The sequence below is a fragment of the Myotis davidii genome, unplaced genomic scaffold (assembly GCF_000327345.1).
Source record: "Myotis davidii unplaced genomic scaffold, ASM32734v1 scaffold204, whole genome shotgun sequence".
NCBI lineage: Eukaryota > Metazoa > Chordata > Mammalia > Chiroptera > Vespertilionidae > Myotis > Myotis davidii.
In genome coordinates, this window is record NW_006299715.1 from 149,136 (window position 1) to 176,475 (window position 27,340).

General features: G+C 47.7%; 1 protein-coding gene across 1 annotated transcript in view; it reads right to left on the bottom strand.

The window, feature by feature from the left end:
- The window catches only part of CLNK (cytokine dependent hematopoietic cell linker), a 108,095-nt gene extending 92,144 nt beyond the window's left edge, over positions 1-15,951 (bottom strand). Inside the window, exons 1-3 of the mRNA XM_015571820.1 lie at positions 15,941-15,951; positions 10,648-10,710; positions 3,450-3,478 (exon numbers count right to left, since the gene is read on the bottom strand). Of these exons, the coding sequence (XP_015427306.1) occupies positions 3,450-3,478; positions 10,648-10,710; positions 15,941-15,951 (103 nt within the window). The remainder of the gene's footprint in view (positions 1-3,449; positions 3,479-10,647; positions 10,711-15,940) is intronic.
- Between the last annotated feature and the right edge of the window lie 11,389 nt (positions 15,952-27,340).

Here is a 27,340-nt window from a genome sequence, read left to right on the forward strand (position 1 = left end):
ATATTTATATCTTTCATTTATCTATCATCTATCTCTCTATCATCAATCTTTCTTTCTCTATCTATCTATCTATCTATCTATCTATCTATCTATCTATCATCTATCCGTCCACCAGCTCAGTCATTTAGCTCTTTTGGGCATTTCAGTTTTATTCACTGAAACACAGTCTCCTTATCTGAAGATTGTGCGTTGTAAATATCAAGCACAAAGAGTCCAAAGTTGCAGAAAAAGCGACGTTTGTTGGTGGATTGGGAGAACAGTATTAATGTTCTCACTGGGTGGCCCTTGGAAATCAGCTCCCTTCTCTAGTTCTTAATCTCCTCACCTGGAAAGCATGGCCTTAGAACCTCAGACTTGCTGAGTCCTTGGGACGTTTTATCTTTATTTTTTTAAAGAGCGCCTGTCCCCAAAACGGTCCTAGAATCTGTTAGATGAAGAACCACCGACTGCTTAAATGAGCAGGTGGATGAATGCAGGAGTGGTGAGAGGCCAGGCAGCTGCTCGTCATTCTCTTTCTTGGGAGATCCCCAGACATTCAAACGAGATTTTCTGAGACAGTTGTTGTCCAGAGAATTGACGGCAGCTTCTTGGTGGGGACAATCTTGAAAGATTCTTTTTGTTTCTAACAGTGATTCTTAAGAAACCACCCTAGAACTACCTGAATTGGAATTATCTTGTTAAAATGCAAGATTCCTGGTCTTGGTATAAACCCGTCAAAGCATAAACCATGGGGTGGTTTGAGAACATGCACGTCTCAGTGTTGTGATTCTGATACACATGGAATTTGAAAGACAATTCTTAATCCAGGGGCTTAGCAATCTTAGATGATTTGAAATCTTTGCCTGGGCTTACCAGAAATCGGTAAACACCTTTCCCCAGTAATTAAACTGTCAACTTTTGAATTTCTTTTTGTCCACCAGGCCTCTGCTAAATTGATGCCAGTGTTGCAAGATCCAGAAAGGGCCAGCAGGCGGCACCAGCTGCTCACATATTCCACACCTGCCTTTTCTCCCTCTAGTTCTAAAATCACTCATTTTTCCTTTAAAATTGGAACAACAACAACAAAAACAACCTTCAAGACTGCTTTTGTTAGAAAACTAAAAGCAAAACAAAACAAGTGTTTCTGGACAAAATGAAGTTCCTCCTCTGTTTAGTGGACTCAACACGATCAGGTTTTTACTGCGGATGGTGACTGAGGACAGAATGACCCACTTTCTAAGTAGGGCTCTCTTCTCCCATTTCATTCTCTATTCAGCGGCAGGAGAAAAGCTCAGTTTATTCTACGGAGACGCATGGCGCTGTTCTCTGTTTATCAGCCTCACAGGGGTATTGGTATTGACAGTGTCATGTTTGAATACATGCCTGTCTTCTCCAGCCCTGGAATCCTCTTCAATTTTGGATAGTTTTTAGTATATAAAAATACCTACTACTGTCCAGCCAGCATGGCTGAGTGGTTGAGCATTGACCTATGAACTAGGAGTCAGGGTTCGATTCCCAGCCAGGGTACATGCCTGGGTTGTGGGCTCAATCCCCAGTGTGTGTGAGTTTGTGTGTGGGAGTGGGAGTGGGGGGTGGGGGGAGAGGGGAGGTAGGAGGCAGCTGATCAATGTTTCTCTCTCATCATTGATGTTTCTATCTCTCTCCCTTCTTCTCTGAAGTCAATAAAAATATATTAAACATATATACTACTGTAGAAAAATTACGATACAAATAAGTAAAAAAAGAATGAAAATCACCATAATTCCTCATAAAGTTTGTGTGTGGAAGTGGGAGTGGGGGGTGGGGGGAGAGGGGAGGTAGGAGGCAGCTGATCAATGATTCTCTCTCATCATTGATGTTTCTATCTCTCTCCCTTCTTCTCTGAAGTCAATAAAAATATATTAAACATATATACTACTGTAGAAAAATTACGATACAAATAAGTAAAAAAAGAATGAAAATCACCATAATTCCTCATACCAAGACAATCATCCTAAACACACACACACACACACGTTATAGTATATGCATATACATATGGTCATGCTGCGTGTATGCTGTTTTCCTGCCTGCTCTCTCATAGAATTGCCTGCTATCACAGACGTGTCAGGGAACCCGCTTCAGTATCATCACTTCTAATGGCTACACAGCATTCGCTCATATGGATGGCCCACCATTATTTTTAACTAATCCCCCGGCAAAGAAAATCACAGACAATTTAAAAGCACCTGGGAATGTAATACATGCCCCTGTGACAAGCCGTCGCTCATGTCAATCGCCATGTGCATCCCAGTTGTATGGGTTCTGTTAGAGTTGAACGGACACCTGCAGTGGTCTGCCAGCGTGCAGGGGTGGGGTGCTTTGTCGCTGAGAATTCTGGGCAGGGCATGCACTCTAGTGCACGTGGGCGGGCCTGGGGAGCTGTATCTCACGGGACATTCTGGGGTGTAGATTTGTGTTTTTTTTTCCATTGTTGATGGAATGAAATACCCACCTGCCAGTTTCTGACTCCCTTAATGCAGGTGAACAGCAAAGTCAAAGGGAGGGATGCAGGTCCTGGGGTTTATAATTCACCAGCCACGACATCAAATGAGCAACTTCATGCCCAGACACTGCCCCTTTAACATTTCCTACAATCTCCCCGGGACTCTGAGCAGATAGTGAGATGGGGTACATTAGAGACCAAAATTCAAGTATAATTTGGGAGCATTGACCTTGAGAGAACACAAGGTCCTCTGTTGGGACCTGACTGGGAAACTTGATCACATGTTCTCTGGGAGGGCTTAGAGCTCGGTGCTCATTTTTTATGTAGATTCATACTTGTGATTTTTAGTTTACTTTTTCCTGTTCTCCTCACTGCTACCCAGGTGTGTGCCCTGACTGGGAACTGAACCGGCAACCTTTGGGTGCACAGGATGATGCTCAACCACCTGAGCCACTTGGGCCAGGCTCCTTGAAATTAGGATGGTCCAACAGGAACAGTACAGCCTCTTAGTCACACTGGAAGGGGCGCCTATAAGCGCCAAGTACCAAGGGCGGGGCTCTGAGAAGACTCACAGAGAAGCAGAGTGTGGCTTCTGATCCATTCGCCTGATGCATATTTTGGGGAGAACCCATCACACCAAGTCCAGTTGAGTGAACACTCATGAGTAGCCACAATACTGGCTTAGGCTCCTCCTACCCACTCTATAGGCGAAGGAACCCAGGCCCGGAGTGGTCTGTGCCCCACCCCAGGACACACAGCTGCCAGGCAGAGAGACAGGTCCCCACCTGCTCAGCCTAGTCCCAGCACCGTGGCCATCACAGGCCAGGCTGGCCCCTGGGAGCGAGAACAGGGAAAGGCCATAAGTGCTCGCGTCATTGAAACAGGCCAATGGTTTTACTGAAGAACAGAAAGACCCGGAGGAAAGGAAGAGTCTGACAGGCCCTGCTGACATTCCCCGCGGCTTGGGGACGGGCCCCTGACTCACCTGCGGCGCTGCCGATTCGAGGCAATGACCTAGGGCAGAACAGAGAAGCCAGGTCAGTGTCAGTCGGCTGCATGGGTCACAGACCTTCCTGAAGTGGGGGGAGGGCGCTTATCTAGGGCCATTTCACAGGTCAACCTACGGAACGATTTCTCAATATTTATATTGTCTTAGACCCAAAGGAACAGCTCAGGACAGAGAATATAGCAAATAGAAAAATGCACGCGGCAGGAAACAACCAGCTGCACAGGCAGTGTTTGGGCAAACCTCCTGTTCACAGGTGCCCGTGCGGGTGAGGCTGTGTGCAAACACTCACGTACACAGATGTATGAGCATAGCATATGAGATTGTGCAGGATCCTGATGTTAACAATGGGTGGTGTATCTTTAACTGTTATTCACAAACATGTTTCTGGGCTGTGTAATTTCTGGAGGGGCAGGTAGGGCCTGGCTAGTTTTCACTATTGTGAGCGAGGTTGCAATGTGCATCCATGCCTGCATTTGTAACCTCATGGCTGCATATTTCCATGGAGACCCTTCATCCAGTGCAACGAAGGGGACAGTGATGTGGGCCGTCTCACCCTTGTTCACATCGATCTCCAGGGCCTTCCTCACGGGCTGCATCAGTGCCTATTCCAGCCCACAGGTGAGAAGGGAACTTTCCCGGCATCTCACCACCCTGACATCCATCCTTTAAAACAGCGTTGCCGATTGGCATTTTGTTCCTGTCTGGTTTCCTTGATGACCAGTGAGATTGAATTATTATTGTTATTATAATAACTTTTAAATGGTTTGGGCCATTTGCATTCCTCTGTGGTAAGTTATATGCATAGGTCTTTGCTGTTTTGCCAGGGGCTCTGTGCCTGGCCGCCTCACTGGCCCTGGACAGTGTGCTATAGAAGCACCTTTTCCTGACGTCAGCGAAGATCTGAGCCGCCCTGGGGCCATGGGAAGCTCCCGAGGACTTTGCTTTTGTGAGCGCCTCTGTTTGTGCCTCTAACGACCCGGCCCTGGTGTCGGCCCGGGCATCGCGCCTTTCCTCCGAGGCTCCCGGAGTGCGTCACTGGAGCAATTAGCTGAGCATCGCAACACACGCGGGTGTAAATATTTATGAGGCCTGGTTGGCGGCGGGGACACTGGGCACAGAGCAGTGAGGCCTGGAGATGCTGGTAACCAGGAGACCTCAGTCTGAGTCCCACTTCCAGCTCTTGCTGTTGCCTCTGTTGACCATTTTAAATTCAAAATGGCCCTGCGGGGTAGCTGCTGCTGTCCCAAGTTCCCAGACAAGGCAAGCCGGGGTTCAGAGGGCCCCCTAACCTGCCCCCGTCCTCCGGAGAGTGGGGGATTAGACACCAGGCCTGGAATCCTGGCCCCCGCCCCTCTCCGGACCCTGGCCTGTAGGCAGTGGCCAGTCAGGCTTCGCGGGAGCCCTGCAGCTGCGGGCTCCAAGCCCTGGTGGTTATTGGCTCTTGGCATCCTTCCAAGTCGCCTGATTCTGCAGAAATTAACAGGACACCAGCCAGCCAGGCGCCGACCATTAATCTGGGGCCCGGGAGCTCTCTGACACTTTCAACACGCGGCCTCTTTCGTGACATCGGGCCTTTGATGAAGGCCTCAGAGGCTCCCTGGACTTGAGAAACAGAAGGGGTGTATTTCCCACGTGCAGAGAGCTTTATGCGGCCCTGGCCAAGCCGCTTGCGAGCCTGCACCAGGGTCTGGGACGCCAGGCCTGTCTTCCCAGGCTCCTAGGGAGCTTTGGCTTTAAATCAGGGTCCTGTCTTGTTTCTGATCTTGACCTCACCTGGTGTTTGGAATCAAAGACCATTATGTTCCAAAACACTTTGGAGATAATGTGGCCCCATTCGCTGTTCTAAGTTTTAGGCTCTTGGAGGCAGAAGTGAGGTCCTTTGGCCCCTAAAGGGAGGGGCTCCGAGGGGCCACGGGTCCACGGGAGGCCGGGCTGGACTCCACGGCACAGCGGCCTCCCCACAACGCAGAGGCAGCTGACACTCAGAGAACGAAGTGACTTCCCCAAAGTGGGGCAGTGAGCACCAGGCAGAGAGGGATTTGTCCGACTCTAAATCCCTTATTATTGACAAGTCTCGAGCAAGCAGCCACTTCCACCAACAAGCTCTGCGTCCGGGAGATTCCGATTGTCAGGGCGCCTGGAAGCGGCTTATCTGACCCACCCTGCCACCCGCCCGCCGGTCCCACAGCGACAGCGCTCACGCACAGGGGAGTCCTTCGGGACCCGCACCCCAGGGCTCTCGTGCGTCATGCAAGCTCAGTGAACTAGCAGAGGCAGCAAAGGCAAGGAAGGCGGTGTGATTCGCTGAGCCCGCAGAGGGGAGCGAGGAGGGGCTGAAGTGCCGCCCTGGGTCTGGGGAGGACGACCTGGGGAGGCCTCCTGGGCTCCAGTTCTGTCTGGCTGGAGGGCAGCTGACAAGCTCTCTGAAAAGACTCCTGTGTTCACACACGTTGCAGCCTGGCAGGCTGGGGTGATGAATGAAAGACGCTGCTAGCAAACCTCACGGGGATGGGATGTATTTTCTCTGGGCTCAAGCGGGGCCCACGTGTTAGCAGCTGCCTGTGCCGTGCCCGGGAATGGCAGGGGCGCACCCTGGCTCTGTCCTCAGCAGCGTCCATAAGGAGCCATGTGCCAGGCCACGCTGGATGCAGTTAAAGCTCCCCCCACACCTGCTGCCTGCCCCTGGGGGCCCGAGGGAGACAGGTCCTCCTCTGTGTCCCGGGCGTCCACCTGTTGGCAGGCAGGCCACGGGATGTAAGATAACAAAGCAGACCTCAGGGGTTGGTGGTTTTCAATAGTTAGGGCTCCTTACAAGTAAAGATTTTTAATTTTTGAATTATTTAAAAATTTTAATATTTCTTAGGATTTAATATGTTTAACCATTTCCTGTTTTTAAAGGGAACTAAATGGAACTCCCTGTCCTCCCTCCTCCCTTGCTGCCCAGGGGACCTGGCACTGAGGAAGAGGCGGGCACAGGGTTTTGCTTATCCAGGAGCGGAGTTTGGAAGGTGTGTTGACCCAGCTCCATAGAGATGGGATTTGTCCTGTCTCTAGGGTCGTGCTCCCGGCACAGAGACTAATTCCTCATCGCTACCTGAGTGTGCTGTGTGTGGGCCCCTCTGGGTCTCCCCAGGCCCCATGCAGGCCCAGCAACGCCCCCAGGAAACGGTCAGGGTGACTTCACCAGCCACTCCCTCCCTCTCGAGGCCTCCAAAGGGAATGGGCTCGGCTCACTGATCACCTGATAGAGTATTCATCTGTCCTGCCCTGACATTAAAATCTCAAATGTGTGGAAGACAGTTGGCATTTTTGAGAGTTGCTAAACTCAGTGTCAATATAAGTCCATTCCCTTCTTCTCTGTCTTTGAGTGTCTGTGCCGTAAGTCACTTCACCCAACCCTCCTGGCAATTCCCGGTGGGCAGTATCAATATATGAATTTTAGGGCATCATGTGTGCTGGAACCCACTGGGACCAGGAATTAAACCTTTTGCTTTGCCCTAGCTGCATTGGCTCAGTGCATAGAGCGTCGGCCTGTGGACTGAAGAGCCCCAAGTTCTATTATGGTCACGGGCAGGAGGTAGCCGATCACTGATTCTCTCTCATCATAGATGTTTCTATCTCTCCCTCTCCCTTCCTCTCTGAAATCAATAAAAGAAATATATAACATGTCTTTATATATGGACACCTTTTACTTTGCAGGGTAGGTGGAGGCCCAGGTGCACCCCTGAGGAGTTCTCCATGATGTCCCTTCACACCCGGCCTGTCTGAGGGCAGGGTCCACCCTCCTTCCTCTCCATCACCCACCAGGAGGGAGTGGGGTTTACAGCAGGAAGCTGTGGGAGCTCAAGCTGGGAAAAAGTGGTGCGGAGAGGAGAGGGTGGAAGGGGTAATCTCGGAGGGCTGTGCCGGCTGCGGGCAGTGTGCACATTCGCCAGGAGGTGGATAGGGATGCCCAGAGCTGCGGCCCAGAAAGGTGCGTGGGAGCTGCTGTGATGCCCTGAAGAGGGCAGGCTGGGGTAGAACAGTTTCAGAAAGAAGCAGTGAGGTATCCATGGTGTCAGGGAGTGTGACCACCAAAGCCCTCCCCTGACCATCTGGCATCTGGGCAATGGAACCCATGCTCACTTAACCAGGACAGAGTACAACACAATTTCTCAAACTTCCTGCCCAGGCCCCCCCGCTCCTAAAAGGGAGAGCAGGTGCCTAATACAGTGCCTGGATAATGGCCCGTACACAAAAACATGGTGGATGAGCATGAATGAGTGAGTGAATGAATGTACACATGTCCAGAGAAGCGTTGATAAGAGGGGCATCTCAAGAGTAAGACCGCCTAGGTCCAGCCCACGCCTGTCCTATCCCAACATGGCCTGCAGTCCACACACAGCCGGAACCCTCTCCACATCCCATGTAGACACCTCTGGAATCGGTTCTCTGGTTTTTCTGACAGACGCAAGATTGGAGAGTGTCTCCTAAGCCTGTACTCCAAGCATGTCAAACTCAAAGGCTAACATGGGCCAAATAAACAAAGCCATGAGTTTGACATGCTTGCTGTACTCCTTTGAGGCAGCTGAAATTCACATGGAGGTAGAGTCAGGTCAAGGCTCCTTTTTCATAAGTGAAAACGGGGTTCATGCTTTGTAAGAAGAAGCCTTCCTTGTTTCAACAATCTCCTTTTTAAAATTCTATTTAATTCAATAAATATTTGGCCCTGGCCAGGTGGCTCAGTTGGTTGGAGTGTTGTCCCATTCACCAAAAGGTTGGAGGTTCGATTCCTGGTAAGGACACACATCTAGGTTGTGGGTTTTATCCCTGGTCAGGGGGTATACAGGAAGCAATCGGATAGATATTTCTCTCTCATCTTGATGTTTCTCTCTCTCTCTCTCTCTCTCTCTCTCTCTCTCTCTCCCTTCCTCTCTCTAAAACCAATGAAAACACATCCTCCCATGAGGATTAAAAAAACTTTGGTGCATACAACCCTCTGAAGGGGTCCTGGGGAAAATGCTGAAAGTGTCTGGTAGCATCCAGAACTATAAAAAGCTCACACCCCCGGCCCCCTTGGCTGGGGGAGGCCCCTCCCATGTCCTCAGGATCCTGCCCTGCTGGGCCCTGGGCCCTCCCTCCCTGGAGCCCCTACAGCACTTCTTGCTCTAAGGACATACTCGGTTTAGTTAAAAGGAGTGTATAATTATCCATTTCTTATCTAAATCTCATAGTTTTAAACCTACTCCAGAGCACTGTCATGCGGATTAAACATCAACATTCCTTTCATGGTGCCTGGTGCACATTAGGCCTTCATTCAACTTTTTTTTAAATTTTTTTTTTTATTGATTTCAGAGAGGAGGGTGGGGAGAGAGAGAGAGAGAGAAAGAGAGAGAGAGAGAGAGAGAGACATCAATGATGAGAGAGAATCAGTGATCTTCTGCCTCCCACACGTCCTACACAGGGGATTGAGCCCACAACCTGGGCATGTGTCCTTACCAGGAATCGAACTATGTCCTCCTGGTTCATAAGTTGAAGTTCAACCACTGAGCCACGCTGGCTGGGCTTGCTTATTATTTTTCAAATTCCTTCTCTAAAATACACACGCTGCTGTGATGGAAACCGGCTCATGTGGGCGAGGTCGCCCAGCCAGGGTGCGGGTTGCCTGGCACTTCAGTCCAGCTCCTAAGGACTGCCCCCTGCCCCGACCTTCACCACCATCACATGCTGATAATTATAATTCGTATGGAGAACGAGAACATTGGCTCAAAGTTATTCAAGTAAGACCATAGACCCAAATATATAGTTTTCAGACATTTTGATTTGATTTATCTAGCTCAAAACTAATTTATATTCATACGATACTTTCATTATAAAATATGCCATGGTAGAGAGATTTGTATGGATGTGGGGGATTTTTTTCTAGCTTGAGTTTATAAATGGTTTGGAACAGGTTGCAGAAACATCGTCTGCTGCTCTTTTTAATATATCTTGAGTGTGCTGTGACACATCCCGAAATAATTTGCTTCAGGGAAAAAAAAGCCGCTCTCTCTTTTTCCTCTCAAATGTGAGTGTAAATATTACTTTGATGTCTGTAATTGCCACAACCATCTCCATCTGAAGGAAGGCTTCTACCCCTTCCATCTACCATCGCTCACTATTGTCAAGAAATAAGAAAAATGGACGTAAAATGCATTATTTAAATGGATTTAATGTAAACATTGAAGAAGTCTGAGAACAGCCACAAATTCTCTTTGGCTTAATGTGGTCTGAAAATATTTCACGTGTTCCGCCTTGCAGACGTTCACCCTCTCTGCCTAGGAGAGCGACTTCTCTTAGTAAATCTTAGGGCTCTGAGAAGGCTCCTTGTGCCCGGCACATGGTAGGAACTGAACGCGTGTCTGGCGATTGATCTGAGTTGAAGTAGAGTAGGATTCAAGGAGTGGTCTAGCACATGGAGACCCCCGGGCACCTCTGGGCATGGAGACTGCTCCTGCAGGCCATGGTGAGGGAGTTCTGTCCAGGCACAGGGAGACCGCACCCCCTCTGAGCATTGGGTGTTGCCCACACGCTGGTCTACAGCAGAGCTGGGCCTGACTTCAGGATCTGCCTCCTGTTAGTGGTTTCATCACGTTTGTCCCCATTCTGAGCTGTAACTTGGCTGTGAGCCCCCTAAAGCCAGGACTTTCTTTCATCTCTGTATTCTCAGTAGCCTGTGAAGTCTTGATGTCAGAATTGCTTAGTAACAGAAACCAGAGGCAGGTGGCTCTCTCTAGTCTCCTTGCTCGTGAGACCTGGCAGTGGACCTTGGCCTGACCCACCCACGAGCCATCATCTAAATCATTCATCAGCTGGGGAATAGAAGGTTCCTTTTCAGTGGCATCTCTTGGGCTGTTTGGAACCCCGGGTGGGTGATGGAAATAGCCCTGTTCAGAAATGCTATGGGCCCTGGGGGTCTTCTCAGCCTACACCTGCATCACACACAAGTTCCTTTCCCTTCATGTCACCTCAAAGGTCACTGCCAGCAATGCTGTCCTATCACATTGACTCTCTCTCTCTCTCTCTCTCGCTCTCTGTGTGTGTGTGTGTGAGAGAGAGAGAGAGAGAGAGAGAGAAATAGAGATAGAGATGGTCAGCTTCATTGCCACAGAATCAAATTCTTCACTCCTCTATTAATTAACAAGAAAATATTCACCTATTTTTCCGCAGAGCGAAGTTCAGATCACTGGATCCTTCTGTCATTGGCCTTCTATTGCTCCTGGGATGAAAGAAAATAGGTCATAGTCAGGAAATTGTAAGAAGCTGGGATAAACAAATTAAGTGCTTTCATTCACAGAAACAACTACCCAGTCAGATTTCAGTATTTAACATCTCATACATATTTCCAAATTTGTCTTTGCATTTCCATTAGGATTAAAAAAAAATCCATGTTTTAAGGATTTCAATTAATTTAAATTATTATTATTTTTTAAATGTATGAGCTTTATTTTTCAAGGGGCAGCAGCATGGGATAGAAGAGGTGCTCTAGTCAAGACGAGGATGTGGCCTGCTCCCCACATTAGCAGGGTCACTGTTGAGACCCTCCCTAACTTCTATGAGTCGCCGTGATGTTGCTCTGTAAAATGAAGAGCATCTTACCTTCACCACATGGTCAAACAAGGACAGTGCCTGTGGGCCAAGGAATGTTCTAGATGCTTTCCTATGTTAGCTGAATTTGACCCCAGGCTAGCAAACATCATCGGTGTAGGAAGGCAGACTATTTAACAATATCAACTTGGATTCAAACAATATTTATTAAACTCCTATATAATGTAGATACTTTGCTGTGGCATTTTCTATGAAGAGATTAAATTATTTTAAGTCCAATTGATTTGTTGAAGTTCATTAAGGCATGCATTATCACAGACCATCACTATATGCACCTTATTTAATGAGCCAAGCAGAATATATTTCCTGTTCTTTTACGGGTGTTTCATGAGCATTTTACTGATGATACTGTCCTCCCCAGGGCCCCTCGACCTGCTCAGTGCCTCTGACTCATTGTCCTACCGACTTTCTCCACTTGGGCCAAACGTGCCTCCTTTTGGACCTTGGACTATCTCTACTTCCTCCCCCAGGCTCCTTCAGGCACTATTTTCTCTTTCTCAAATACCTATTGTCCTCTTTTCCTTCCCTCTGATTCATGCTCTGAGCTTGGCCAAGTGTCACATCCTCAGAGAAACCTTTCCCGAGTGGGAGACCAGCTCCACCCAGCCCTCCTCTGAATTGAAATTTCACTTTTGTTCAACTTGTAGCTATAATCATGTCTGAGAAGCCTTCTGACCTGTCATCTCGATGAGGGCCGAGATTTGCAGGGTGTGGCCTCCCCAGGGCCTGGGTCAGTGCCTGGCCCACAGTGGGCCCTCAGCGGATATGCGTGACTATTCATCTTAATAAAGGGCCCCAGGAACTGCCTAGTTATAGCCTAAGACTCTCCATCCAGGATTTGTGTGTAGATTGTGGACTGCAATGGGATGAAGAGAAAACTGAGTGAGTTCTTGTGATACAGTTCGTCATTGTAAACTGATCATCTAGAAAGATGATGGTGTCATTTCATTATTTCTCATTTCACTTTTTAATTATTTCATGATTTCAAAATATTGAATCATTGTATTATTTCATTTTTTTAAACCCAGATAGAATTTGATTCATAAATCTATAGCTACACTCTGATTTCTCCTCTAAGTTCTAGACATAAGCATCCAACTACCTTCTGGGCCTTTCTAATTGGTTACCCTCCAGTGGAACCAGGCCCTTTCACCAGTGAGTGGCTCCATTGCCCACTTAGTTTTCAAACCAGTAACCTGGGCATCTTGCCCCCACATTACTGCCAGACCCTAACAATAGATCCCTGCATGTCTCTCATTCTGTCCCTCCCTCTTCGCTCCTGTGAGCATTGCTCAGTATTAGTTCTGTCTGTATTTTTTCCAGCCTGGCTCTGGGTCCTCTATTTTAGGATTTCTGTTGAGGCTGTAATCAAGGTGTCGGTCAAGGTTGGGGTCACATCTGAAAGCTCACGAGGGGAAGGACTGATTCTAAGGACACTTGCTTGTTGATGGGATTCATATTCTTGGGGCTTGTTGAACTGAGAGCTTCAGTTCTTTGCTGTCTGTTGGCTGGAGGCTGCCCTGTGTTCCTTGTCACATGGGCCTCCTTAACATGGTCACTTGCTTCATCAAAATGTGCACACCAAGGAGACAAGGGGAAAGTTACAGTCTTATGGAATGCAATGATGGAAGTGACATCCCATCAATTTTGCCATATCCTGTTGTTTAGAAGCAGCCTCAGGCTTGCTTACAACTAGGGGAGGAGATTACACAGGGGGGCACATGAGCACCAGGAGACGAGATAATTGGGGGTCACACATATTGTCACACACTCACTGTGGAAGTATGAGTGGAGATGACCCTTTTGTAACATCCAGAGGGTATTTTTTTTTTTTTGCAAATTTACAAACCAAATCAGCTAGAATCTTTTTGCAGCCTACTTTTTAAACTTCTATGACTCCTGAAAATGTCAGGCCAATTTTTGAAAGTTTTCCAGCTAATTTGGGAAGACTCCAGCAAATACCAGAATAAACTGGTTCTCCAACTCTTGCCCGGGAGAGGCCATTATAATCATTTCTCCAGCTGAATGCTGCACCTCTAACTCCCTTAAAATAGTCACCACATCATTTGTCACAAACAACTTCTCCAAGTGATTGACACCTATTTTGTTCATTTCATTTGGTCCCTAAGCGGTATGGGTGGTTATATTCCTGTACACAGCTTTTTTTTTAAACACAGGAAATGCTTAGCACTCTCCCTGAACACCTGAGCAAAGCTCAATTTCTTGGGGATTTGACGCGTTATAGCCTGGATACCGGACACCTTTTATGTGCTTGCCCTGCAGAACCCAGAAAAATGGAAGGACATACACGGCCTTCTTGCCTCACAGATTTTTTTTTTAAAGTTTGAATTTGAATATATTCACATATGATTTTTCCTCTCAAGCTCATAAAGCCCAACCATTCACTCTCTACTGTCTTACATTTTTACATTAGCTAACCGGTCCCTGAAGGTTTGAGCTGGTGACTCTTTCTCGAGGAACTCAGTACTGAGTGGGCCACAATGAGATGTTTTCATTACCACCCCTCACCCATTCACACCATTGTGATGGTTAACTCTATGTGTCACCTTGGTGAGGCTGTGGTGTCCAGGGGTTTTGGGTGACAGCCTGTTTCCTAAGCTCCCAGTCCCATCCTGGACCCCTTTCCTTCTGAATCAACTTCAAAACCCCTGAAAGGCTGTCTCTGGTCATGGGAACAAAGCCCTTTGACTCGAGTCGCTTACTGACCTGAGTAGAAATTGGGAGGCAGATCCTGGTGCCAGCCTCAAATCAAATAGCGAGTAAGTAGCTGCCATGTGCTGGATATTGTATTAGGACTAGAGACACAGGAGGAAAAGACAGAGAAGGTCCCAGCCCTAAGAAGCTGGCAGCCACGTGAGAGGGAACCAAGCCACTAAGTAGGGGGTTCATACCCTCTGTCACAGCTCCTTCTTCTTCTTCTTTTTTAAAATATATTTTTATTGATTTCAGAGATGAAGGGAGAGGGAGAGAGAGAGAAACATCAATGGTGAGAGAGAATCATTGACCGGCTGCCTCCTGCATGCTCCTTACTGGGGATCGAGCCTGCAAACTTGGGCATGTGCCCTGACTGGGAATGGAACTGTAACCTCTTGGTTCATAGGTTGATACTCAATCACTGAGCCACGCCGGGCAGGCATCTTGTCACATCTTCTTTCCTCAGTGTCCTGTCTTTGTTTACTCCTGATTTGAATGGCTGCCCAGTTTCAGGTCCGTCCACCTGGCCCGAACCTGATGTTCCTGTGGGCATAGCTCTGATGGCTGCCTGTTGGATCTACACTTGGCTGGGAGGTAGCCCCTCACTGACCCCCTCTCCCTGAGGTCTCTCAGGTGCCTCCTCCAGCTTTTCCAGACTCAGAGAGAGGCCCAGCTCCTCTATAAATGGACCCAGGGGTTGCCACCTGCACAGTCACCCATGGTGCGCATATGTCCCACCAACTCTGGGTTCCTGTCTCTCCCCTCAATGGAAGGGCAGCCGAGGAAAGGTTTGTGCAGGAGAAGACGAGTCAGGAACCTCTGGGGGGATGACTCATTCTGGTTTATGAAGGCAAAAAATGGATCCAGAACACGCCAGAATAGACAGGCTCTGCCCACGGGATGCAGATGCTGAGTGGAGGGTGGTGTCTGGATTTAGCTCCTTCTTTTGCCAGAGTTGGAGCTTTAAAGATCCTCAGAGCTCGGGGCTTGATGGAAAGGTAGGTGTCACCTGCCAGAACCTGTTCATTTTATAGGTGAGAAAACCGCGCAGCCCAGGGAAGTGGGAGGACTGGCCCCATGAGCTCTGGCTCCGCGTGTGGGGCTCGAGGTCCTGCCACTCGGCCTTGGCTTTGCCAGAGCCAGTCTTCGAATTCAGCTTTTTTATGCGCCGTCTAAATAAATTCTCCTGTTTCTTTTCAATCTTCTTGAGGAGAGAAAGAAAAAGATAATCTAATTTAAGAAGCAAGAGAGTAATCCTGAGTCCTTTAGGTTTCAAGAAACCCCATAAAGCTTCTTTCCTCTCTTTATATTTCTTCTTTATTACTTGTTTCAGGTAGACAACATTCTAATTTGACATCTATATACACTACAAAGTGATGGCCCCCAAACGTCCAGTTACCCTCCACCACCATGCTTTCCTCTTTGTCTTGTTTTTTTTTGTTTAAAATTTCACTCAGCAAAAGAAAACAAAGAAAACCCCCTTGCCTCCCCCCTCCTCCCCCCAAAAAAATAGAAGCCTCACATTTGATCTTTTCAAATGCTGTCTGCTTCCTTTTCTCTGTCTTGACTCTCAGGGGAGCGGAGCTTCTAAGAGACCATCAGTGCACATAATGAGCAAACACAATACCCACAGTGAATCACCCAGTTAATGGGCCCATTGATGGGCTCATAGTGGAATTTAATTTATAGATGGTCATGCCTGGAAGATTCTGGAAGCCTGATAGAAAACGACATGAAAAAAAGCAATATACGTATTTTTAAGACCACTCTCAAAACAAAAGTTTGGTTTGTGCTTGGTTGGTGCACAGCCAGGGAAAACCCAGGCGTGAATGGACAGTGGGTCTTCCCTGTGGTCTGCAGGGACCCGGGGAGTGGCCTTGTGCGTATATGCAGGGGGGCTTCCAGAGCATGAGCCCCGAGACAATATCCTTTTCTCCACCTCCAGGTCCCACACTTTCTGCCTCCAGAAGGTCCAAGGAAAGGAAGGGAATCAAGCTGGGGCAGGGAGAGGAGAGGAGGGGTCGGCCTGCAATGGGCTAGCCACTGGGTCCAGCTGCACCATCTCCCCCTGGGAATGTCTAGCACCGTCAGCAGGAGTCTGTTCACTTCCGTTGATTTCCTCTCACCTTTCTGTCATGTTGCAGCCACCATCCTCATTCTATTATTTTATTTTTTAAACTATGTTTCTTACTGATTTCAGAGAGAGAAAGGGAGAGGGAGAGAGAGATAGAAACATCAGTGAGAGAGAATCATTGATTGGCTGCCTCCTGCATGTCCCCTACAGGGGATCGAGCCCACAACCCCAGGCATGTGCCCTGATGTGGAATCAAACCGTATCTGGGCTGGAAATCTTAATCACAATTAATGCAACAATACATTTCCCCCCTCTGAGTGCATAGCATGGGCCAGGAATTGTTCTCGTGGTTGGGTGTATCAGGGAACAAAACAGAGCCTCTTGCCGGGAATAAGACAGAAGAGGATCTTAGCCCTTGGGAAGGGGAAGGCCAGCAGTCACGATCAACAGAAAGGCATGTGGTCAGGGAGGCTGTTCCATGGGGTGGCCTGGGGCCTCGCTGAGCAGGTGACAGCTGGGAGAGGGCACTGTGGGGCCAGCTGTGGGGCATCTGCAGCAAGAGCACCCAGGCCCGGGGACTAAGGGGGGGTGGCTGGTGGCTGGTAGGTGGGAGTTAAGGGGCTGGGGGTGGACGAAGATGGCAAGTAGGAGCTCATCTGGGGGTTGAGTCAGGGAGGCCACATGGCTGATAGGCAGTGAGTGCCGGGATGGGTTAAGAATGTGATCCAAGAACTTCTGGTGAGTCCTGCAGTCACAGGAGGTCCTGGACTCCACAGAAGCATGAAGCCATGGCAAGTCCCAGATAGGGAGACACCCTGACAATGGTGATATCCCCGTAGGCTCTCTGACTGCTGGGTGGAGAACAGAGGGACCTTGGGGGCAAGGCAGGAACAGGGAGGCCTTTGGGTAAGTTTTGCAGTAACTCAGGTGGGTATGGATGCTTTCTGGGACCTGGGACCTCGGGGTGGGGAGTGAGGGAGGCCAGGGAGGTGTTATTATCCTAGTAACAGTGGCTGAGGCTGTGGCAGTTCCCTCTCCCAGCCCCACTCACTGAATCAATCTCTGCTTAATGTGGAAATCATTAAAAGCTAAAGCAGATGTGGTGCATGTACACAATAGGATATTATTCAACACTGAAAAGGCTGAAATGATGGACCTGGAGGGTAATATGCTCAGTAAAAATAAGTCAGAAAAAGACAAATACTCTACAATTTCACTTATGTCCTGAATCTAAAAAATAAAACGAATGAACAAACAAAACAGAGACAGACGCATCGATACAGAGATCAGACTGACAGTTGCCAGGCAGTCCAGCACCTCGTTAAGGTGTGGTCCCTGGACCAGCAGCAGCACCTGTGAGCTGGTTAGAAATGCAGGTTCCAAGGCACCTCCTTGGCCCTGCAGGCCCGGAATCTGCATTAGCAAGAGGCCTGGGGATCTGTGCAGGTCAAGTGGGGCAGGTTGAATGTGACCTTGGGGACGTGACTGTCCCTCTGGGCTTCACTGTCCCGATCAGCAAAGTGAAGCCAATAACATTTCCTTCTCAGGACCGCTCTGAGCATCAAAGGAGTTCGCACCAAGCAGGCGTACCGTCTAGTTCTAGTCACAGTGCTTGTCACTCTGCCAGTCCTCACAGCAACACTATGATGAAGGTATGACCATCTCGGCTTTACAAAGAAGGAAATGACTCTTGAAGTGAAATACCTTTTCCAAGGTCAACTAGTATAGTGTTCAGAAAAGCTTGGGGGTTTTTTAACAGAGAGTCAGTAATGACAGGGGTCTTCAGTATTGCACCTGCAAGGGGATGGGGGAGGTCGACCCTGGGTCACTAGTGAGCTGGGGCGGCTCAGGCTGTGCAGTAGAGCTGATGGTTCATTTTGAAAACCAGTTGTTAATTAAACACAGCTGTTGTTAAAAATTAAATTATATAAAATTACAATTGAATAAATTATATTAAAAACAAAGGCAATAAAGACTCAAACTGCATCGCTTCCTAATTATTTTATTGCACTTTGCTATTTCATCTGCAGTCTGGGTGCTGCTTATGTCTATGGTATCTGTATGATGGAAATATGTGACTGTGCATTCTCCCCAATTCCACACCCAGTGACTTCTTACTGGTGTTGAGTGTGGCCATCGTGGGAACATTTACACCACCACAGGAATTGGCATATGCTATGAGTCAAAGTGTGATTTTTTTTTTTGCTTTGTTAATAGACTAACTTAAGAAAATGATGGAGGGAATGTTAATAAAGCAGATTTAACTTAAATCTGTGTTGTCTGTAGCTGTAATGTTGTGCACAGCACAAATATGGGAAACACTTTTTCCAGTATTCAAAGTATTTTCTGATTCAGCAAAGAAGTTGCTCACATCCTGGCATGCCAGTGAGGCTCTGGCACACCTCTTTGTTGTTTTTCTCATGAATGTACAGGAAAATATCAATCGCTATTGATGTCAGAACTGTATTCACTTGTCAATTGCAACCATAGGTTGGCTAGGGATGTAAGAGTTCAGCAAAAATCAATGAAATCATTTTGCTTGGATCAACAAGCTATATGGAAATTTACAAAACAAAATATGGTATATTGCATTATTATCTATAAATTATATATGATATGTCCTGTATAGCTATAAAATTTATAACAAACGAGTGTATATATATATATATATTATAGCTGTAAAATTTATAACAAATGAATATATATATATATTTCTTTCCACAATGAGCTGTTTGCCCAACTTTTATAAAATTAACCAGAACACTCCCGGCTAACCCACACTGAACTTTGCCATTCATGGTGTCCTGTGGCAGAATGAGCTCAGCTTAGGTGCCAGAAAGAGCTGGCATATGACATGTCTATGTTCTCTTTCTTCCCTGTGTTCAGACCCTGGGTCTTGGGCCCAGGACAATGACTTTACTGCCTGAGTTCCATGGTCCTTATCTCTAAATGGGAGCAAAAATAATGTCTTGAAGATATGAGGCCAGATGCCCAGTAAAAGTTAATTCTATTCACCTTCACATATAGGAATGCAAAGGGAACAAACTCCCTGAGTTGCCTCCCATGCTTCCTGACCCTCCCCAATATCCTAATGACTTCCATGTGCTTCCTGTTTGCTGTTCTCCAAGACCAATTCCCAGCTTCTATTGTTTATCACTGGAGGCAGATCCACATTCAAATATCCCTTTCCTTTGTCCCCCTAAAAAATGTTTGCCAGCAGGATTAACATGAGCAAGAGGAAAAGACCCACCATCCCCTCCGAACTGAAAGGCGGGGTAAGGTCTGGACTTTTCATCATGGGGACTGCCAGCTGCTCATTCAAAATGACCTTTCTATGTTCGTTTTCATCCGTGTGAGGCACTTAGTAGGTGCCCAGAACTCTCCTGCAATTTAAATTATAATTAGATTAGAGGCCTGGTGCACAAATTTGTGCATAGGTGGGGTCTGGCTGGCCTACCCCGATTGTGGTGATCAGGCTGGGCTGGCTGGGAGGAGGGGCTGCAGACAGTTGGCCGGCCCAGCCCCTGATCGGGGTGGGGGGGCCAACTGGGGGCAGGGCTGACTTGGGGGAGGGGCCGCAGGCGGTTGGCTGGCCAGCCCCGCTCCATGGTCCAACTCCCAGGTTGAACTCCTGGTCGAGGGGACAATTTGCATATTAGCCTTTTAATGCTCAGAGCAGTAAAAATAAAAATAAAGACTTGAACTAATGCTTCATGAGCTAAGCCAACCATCTGAGGATTATGGTTTGATTCCCAGGAACACCTCCTCTGTGGCTTTGTTTCCCCGGAACCATCGAGCCAGAAAGGAGAAAAAGAGAGGGGTGGAAGGCTAGGTTACTTCTCCACAGGCTTGCTTTGTGGTTTGGATCCTGTGTGTATCTTTCATATGTGGGTAACTGGAGAGAAAAGACAGCTTTAATTTTTGCTTTGAATCCTGGGCTCTAAGGAGAGAGGTGGACAGGACAGAGGGTGAGCAGGTGTGTTCCTGTGTTAGAGTCACTACCACAAACTTGCTCCCACAAATGGACCACATGTCGGAAGTGAGCCACACCCAGTGAAGACCATGAACATTGACCTGGAGTCTCTGGCCCTTGAAATCATTCTATCCTCAGATTCTCTACACCCATTCAGCTGAGCTGTTATTATTCGATCCTTTCCGGGCAGATGTGAAGAAGGAAATGTCCAGAGAAAGATGCCTTATGTACTGAAAAGTGAAGGAAAAGTCACTCTCCCCTGGGGGCCGGGCCATGGCTTCTCGGTGAACTTTCTTTGTGTGCAGCAAAACTTCCCCAGGGCAGCCTATTGTCCCAGGATTAGAAGCTGAGGCTCCACTGGTGAGAGGGGAACAATGCTAAAGATAATTGAACGCCATCCTTTTCACCATGGAGCCGTTTATCCCAGGTATTTCTGTGTGATTGTGATGCTGAGAAAATTTACACCCTCAAACAGTTCTCAGATCACTCTTTCAACAGGGCAAAATGGGACTTGGACTTTGGAGTCTAGGTCAAAAAAGTGGTTTGGGGACGATAGCTGCTTAGAGATGAAGACAAAGGAAGTTTTTGTTTGGAAATTGGAGTTCTTACACTCTAGGGCATTGAAAGATTCCAAGGAGTAGAAAATACTTAAATGTCTGTGAGCTCTACCCCTTTATTTAATGCCATATAGCTCATTAGGGGCACAGCCAGTCTGGAAACCAGGCTTGTAATAGATATTCCCATTTTACAGTTGGGGAAACTAAGGCTTGGGATCACCCAGCTTGAAAGAGGTGATGCTGGAATGTCAATGTGGGTCACCTAATGTGATGGACGGGCTGCAAAGGCTCATGACTAACTGACACCAGCATAAGGGCCCTGACCCAATGAAAGAGGATTCAGGCACGACCCTTGCTCAAAGTAATATGGGGAGGAAGGGGGTCTTCACACCACAGACAAGATATCTCCCTACTTGGCTGGAGGTTTTCACCCGCTCTTTATTGAGAAACAGCATGGCTTTGGTATCGAAAGCCCTTGTCACAGTTTGGTAGAGGAAACCGTAGTACAAATGCATCAAAAAATCGATGCTATGAAGTTGACCTATGTTAAGTGTACAATTCAATGATTTTTATTATATACGTTATACCCAAATAAAGCTGTTAAAATATTACTTAAAAAATCTATATACACAGAGTTCTCATTCCAGGGATCACTTATGGACTTTGGAGATGAAGAGTGCCGATACGGATTGTACTAAGGGTGTGTGTGTGTGTGTGTCTGTGTTTTATGAGAGGCTCCAAAGCCAAGCCATCTCATTTTTCTTTGTTAATCCTCACCTGAGGATATTTTTACCCTTGACTTCTAGAAAGAGTGGAAGGGAGGTGACCCTCATCTTTCAAAGGGGGGTGGGTGGGTGAGACGTCATTGACCTGTTTGTGCATTCAGCTGGGAAGTAGGGGTGCCATCTTCAAATCCGGGCCTTTCTTCCCGGAGCCCACAGTTCCCCTGTGCAGCCACGGGTCGCAGGGCCAGCTTGGCCTGGTCTTGGGGAAGTGGCCTCAGAGCCCCAGGCTCACACCTATACAATGAGGACCGTTCCGAGGTCAAGGCCATTTGCCCTTCAAACTCGAGGTCTTTCTTTCTCCCTGTGCTTCTCTCAGAAGTTTTGTATTTTTCTTTCTCTGCTTAGTTTTGCAATTGCTCTTTGGGTTTCAACTCAAGTTTACATTCTAACTACCACAGCATCAACATAGCTATTCGGGATTTGTCACAGTTGGCAAATATATATTTGGGAGATTATTTACCTTTTTTCTCTCTGAATTAATGTTAAGTTCCTAAAAGGCAGGGTCTGTTTCTCAGTCGCTCACCAGGATAGGATAGGCCTAGAGCTGCAGAGTCAGCGTGGATGGAACCCTGAGGCGTGGGGAGGCTTTGGAGGCAGTGGGGAGGACCCAACCCCTTGCTCCCAGGACAAAGGGCATGGTCATGGCCTCTGTCTCATCCTCATCAAAGCAGCGGTGCCTGCCGCCCTCACAGCCTTGGGCGTAGGTCCTTGTCCCATAGACAGTGGTTATCGCTAGTGCTAGCCTGGCCTGGGCTTTAAGGAGGAGGGAGGAGGTGGGCTCACCTTCCCATGACAGCAATCCTGGCTCCGAGGTAACAGTGTCCACCCAGGAGGCCCCTGACAGTCACACATTCCAGGAACCGGAAGTGAGCACAGAATAGCAGGGGTGTGGTGCCCCTAACACCCCGCCCTGGAAAACCTCAGCTCAAGGTTTAGCTTTTCAGCCAACCTCAGCGGTTTTCGCCTTTCCCCTTTGCCATGAAGAGGCACTTCCCCTGCTCCCCTGGCCAGGCCAATGTCTCTCAAGCCCAAGTAGGTTTTGGGGCAACATCTCCCAAAGTGCAGAGCTTACGGGGGGATAGGGCAGCATGCAGTGAGGGGGACAGTGTTCCCACTCTGGCTGCTCACTGGGAGGGCTTTTTATTAATTGTCACAACTCTCTGGAGACTTTAGGATTTGAGCTCCCATGAGGGAGGCCCCCAAACCATTTTCCCCCAAAGCTTCAGCAATATTCCACTAGGACTTTGTAAATGACAGTAACCCCGCCTGGTGCTTCTGGGCCAGCAGCCCACCCGGTTGGAGAAGAGAAAGGGAACTGGAAGGGTGAAAGGGGAATAATTGAAGGCTTGGATCTGGCAATTAGAAAGTTTTCTGTCTCTTTCATTCTCCTCAAAGCCACTCGGTGACAGAGAAATTATTTCTACTTTTTAATGAAACTCAAACCACAAAAGGGTTTTCCAGCTGTCCTTCAGATGTCCCAGGCCAGTGGACGCTAGAGTCAGGAGTCAACTGGGTTGGCGTCTGAGGTCTTTTTATCTGAACACTTGACTTCTTTTATGAACAGAGGGCTAAGGATGCATGCCACCGATTCACAGGTTGAGTTGTGATACTAACAGATGTTGAAGACATGGGCAGTCCTTGTATAGCCTGGCCACCTGACATTGCCAACTGAATACCTGAGCAGCATATAAAAATTAAAATATTCAAATCTCCATCTCCCCAGGTGTCCTTGGTTGTATACATGGCACCTTTTTTCACCCCGTTGTGCAATAGAGGAGTCCAAGAGCCATCCTTCACCACCCATTACCCCCATTACCCATTACAAAGCCATCACCAATCTTGGAGGTTTTCCCTCCAGACTACCTCTTGGATCTGTCTACTTCTCTTCATCTGACCCCTGCCACACCCTCCACCACCTGTGCCCAGTCCATGGAGGGTACAGTGATATCCTAAACCTTACCAGGGTTCCATGTGAAGGCACATAGAAGAAGATCGGGCCTTCTGATATTGCCCTGGAAATCTGCATAGCGTTTCATGCATTGCACAGCGTGCAGCTTTAATTTAGCACAGCTGACCTTTGTAGGACCATTGTGGAATATTCGTTGGCTCCCTGCGTGTCCTAGGCCCTGTGTCCAGCCTACAGTCTGACAATCACTTTCTTCTCCTGTTGATAAAGGCTATTGATTCACATTGGCCACACTTTTCAAACACAACAGATCCTCTGTTTGTCTGCTGGAACACCACTACAATTGAAAAAGTCATGCCACAGAAGCCATGTGACATTCGTCATTTTTATTCCCCTTTCACATAAAACAACTATCCATTTTTATTTCTACCACTTTCGGCGCTCTCACTATTTTTGCATTCATCACACATCATGAACTAAATCATCTTTAAAAATACCTCTAACTTAGATCCAGATAAGCAAGTGCAGCGAGGCCACTCACAGCAGAAGCACCTGAAATCTGGGAAGTCTTTTCATTCACAGAATTAATGCTAAGTTAACAGTCCTCTTAGGTTGAGAGCATCATCGTTTGTGCTATTTGGGTTACCCCCCTCCTCATCTTTGTTAGCAGGTTGTGGTCTCCTCCGAGGATCTGATGAAAACTGGCATTTCCTGAGGACTTATGTGCAGGGAGACATGTTAAAACTTCATCCTTTAATTCTCCTCCCCTAAATGGGAAGTTTGACAGTCATCACAGGGAAATAAGATCAGCAATTGGATGGAGATGACGCACCTAATCCAGGAATATCTGACTCTACAACTAATTCTCTTTCCTCTGGTTCACAAAGCCCTCTGGGATGTCTGCAAGGCCTCGAGGATCAAGTTTCTGTCATCTTCCTACTCTGATTTTACAACTGCTTCACACCACACCGAGCAGTGGGAATGTGATTGGGCCGAAAATGCATAGACAAGAAGCAGAGAGAATCCACCCCACACAATGGTAATGGCATCAGCAGGGTCATTGTAAGAAGTACTAGACCAGCCTTGGGCAAACTACGGCCCGCGGGCCGGATCCGGCCCCTTTGAAATGAATAAAACTATTGAAAAAAAAGACTGTACCCTTTTATGTAATGATGTTTCCTTTGAATTTATATTAGTTCACACAAACTCTCCATCCATGCTGTTGTTCCAGCCCTCCGGTCCAGTTTAAGAACCCATTGTGGCCCTCGAGTCAAAAAGTTTGCCCACCCCTGTACTAGACAGTGTCATGTTTCACAGGTAGTATTGGCCCTGTGTCAACTCTCCGTTATTGGTAGCAATGGGAGAGGTTAAGCACCATTGCGTGGTCTTTCCCATAAAGGTGATGGCTATGGGCTGTGTTTACATATTCCCATAAATACTTGAGACAATGGGTGAGATCAGAATCAGAATTCCCATTCTACAGACAAGGAAAATGAGACCCAGAGTAACGCAGTCACCTTCCCAGACCACAGAGGTAGAGCTGGATCCAGACTGGGGGTCTTGGCCTGAGCCCTGCCTTCATTGTTGGGTGGCGCTCCCTCCCCTTGGCCACACTTGTTTCTTGAAGATGCCAGATTTCATAAAAGGGAGCTGGAGGCCACTAGATCCTCCAGGGAAGGCCTCTAAGAAAAGAGGGGACACTGAGAAGAGACCAAAGGAGGAAGACTGAATATTTTCCCTAAAAGAGTGGCCCACAGGAGGCTTCGGATATGGAAGGAAATGCCGGGGAAGTCACGTGGGGAGGTGTCTTATACATTGTCCCCGGGTCAGTGGGCAGGTCCAGAGACCCCAGGGTTTCCCTGCCAGCTCCCTATGCACACCAGGCTCTTTGTAACCTGCAGAATGAAGCTGAAGTTAATTAGTTCTATTTACTGCATTTGCCTGTCATTTTGCCGGCAAGTCAAGCTTGACGCTTTCTACCTGTCCACATTTGATCTCATGGAAGAAAAAATAGCGCACGGCCCGGATTTTGCCTACAGGGCTCTGCCGCTCTGCAAATCACTGTGCATTCTTAGCACTAATTACTTTAAGGACTTTCAGTTGCCTCACTGCTTCTCAGAGGCACCTCTGCATTTCCAGCTTTCCAATCAAACTTGGGTTTTGTGAAATACCTGTCACTGCTCAGCCTTCTGAAGCTTTTTTTGCTCAGGTCCAGAGCTCCGGGGAAGGATGTGATGTTTCCCTTCAGGTTCATTCAAATTAGTGGAGGTCGTTAGAGTTAATGAAAGCTCTGAGAGCACACTCGCCGAAAGGGACTGTGTTAAAAGGAGCAGTTAGACCGGGCATTCTTTGGAAGAGAATACATTCCTTTTGTGGCTTGCAGGTGGTTTGGTTAGGTTCTCATAATCATCTTAAAGATGAAGAAACTGGAAATCTTGGAGGTTAAATATCTTGCCCAAAGGCACATGGATAGGAGGTGGCAGGATTGTAGTTCAAAGGAAGGTCTGTTTCTGAAGCTCAAGTTCTTTTTTCCAGACTAGCCTGCTCTGAGGAGCATCAGGCATCATGAGATGCTGCTGGGGGGCCGAGATTGGATACACAGGGGACATTTGCCATTGTCCCTGCTCACAAGATGGAAAAAGATATGTGCAAACCACTAGCGCCCACACTACAATGAAGACCATACTCATGGTACGTGGCATGTGGCCCAGGGAACACAGAGGGCACTGGGGAGACTTCTCAAGCAGGGGTCTGGGTTGAGTTGTGTCCTCCAAGAAGATACGTTGAGTCTCTGCAGATGTAATGAAGATGTAATTTGAGTAGCTACTGAAGGAGGATTGGCCCTTGATCCAATGAGTAGCGTCCTTACAAGAAGAGGAGCAGCAGCACAGGGAGAGGCCCACAGAGGGGACACTGGGGTGATGTAGCCACAAGTCAAGGATTGCTAAGAATTGCTGACAACCTTGATTTTGGACTTCCAGCCTCCAGAACTCTGAGAGAATAAATTTCTGTGCGTTAAGTCTCCCAAACTTGTGTTAATTTGTCACAGCAGCCCTAGGAAGCTGTATAAGTAGATATCACCTCAATGGACCTTGGGGCATGAGGTGTGGCAAGAGAGACTACAGCACCCAAAGGCATGGAGACAGCTTCCCTATCATGCATTGGGTGTGCCGGCAGGAGATTGTAGGCCATGAGGTTGGTGTGCTAGATTGGGACTGAATTTTGAAGTGTGGGGTTTGTCAGGTAAGCTTGTAGCTAGACGGGGCTGTGTAATTGTCCTGGACAATGGGATGTGAGTAGAAAGGAAGGGTGTCCTCATCCCCTAGTTTTCTCCCTGTCTCAGACACCTGGTCCAGGTGTGAGGCTGGGTCCCTGGACCACGGGGTGAAAGAAATCTGCCCTGGAGAAGGGCTCACTCACAACACACTTGGTGCCAACAAAATAATGAACCTGTAGGTGGTAGCAACTGACTTTCTGTTGCTGTAACAGACTAGCAAATATATATTTCAGATGTTTGGGGGCACAACATCAGAATTCCACGTAGGTCCCACCTCTCTGAAAGACCCTGAAACACGTCGGTCATTCCTCCTGAACTACCCCTGAGACCTCTGATTACACAAAGACGTTTCCTTACCATATCCATAGCTGCTGTGCTCTCCTGAGGATGTGAATCTACTGGGAAAGCTTTCACTATCTACTGCTGCTTAGATGTAGGTGACCATGTAATAAGTAGTAAATTTTAGAGTGACAGGGGGCACAACTCATCATTACTCTGGGAAAACAGTGCAGACTTGGCTTGTTTTAGGCAAATTGAGACACGTGGTGATCCAGCTCAGAGGTGGTTTTGGTGCAAAGCAGGTGATACGACGGGTTGAAGTTCAGGGTTGAGGAGTCCAGGAGCTAGTGTCTGTGGTCTGGCTCTATTAATTATCGACTCCGTGAACGTGAACAAATCCCTTCAATTCCTGAGGTTCCCGCTGCTCATCTGTATATTGGGAAGCATGGTTACTCCTTACATGACTTTGTGAAAATGTATGTGAAAGTGGCATGTGGAGTGTAAGAAGCTATAATGCTTACTTCATTGTTATCATCCTTGCTGTTGACATTGGTGTTGGTATTGATGGGTGTTCCTGGTGAGTTACAGCTGGGGTTCTCTACTTGTCTGCTTGCTAGAATCATCTGGGAAGATTTAGCAAATAAATGCTGGATTAGTGTATGGGAACTGCTATAA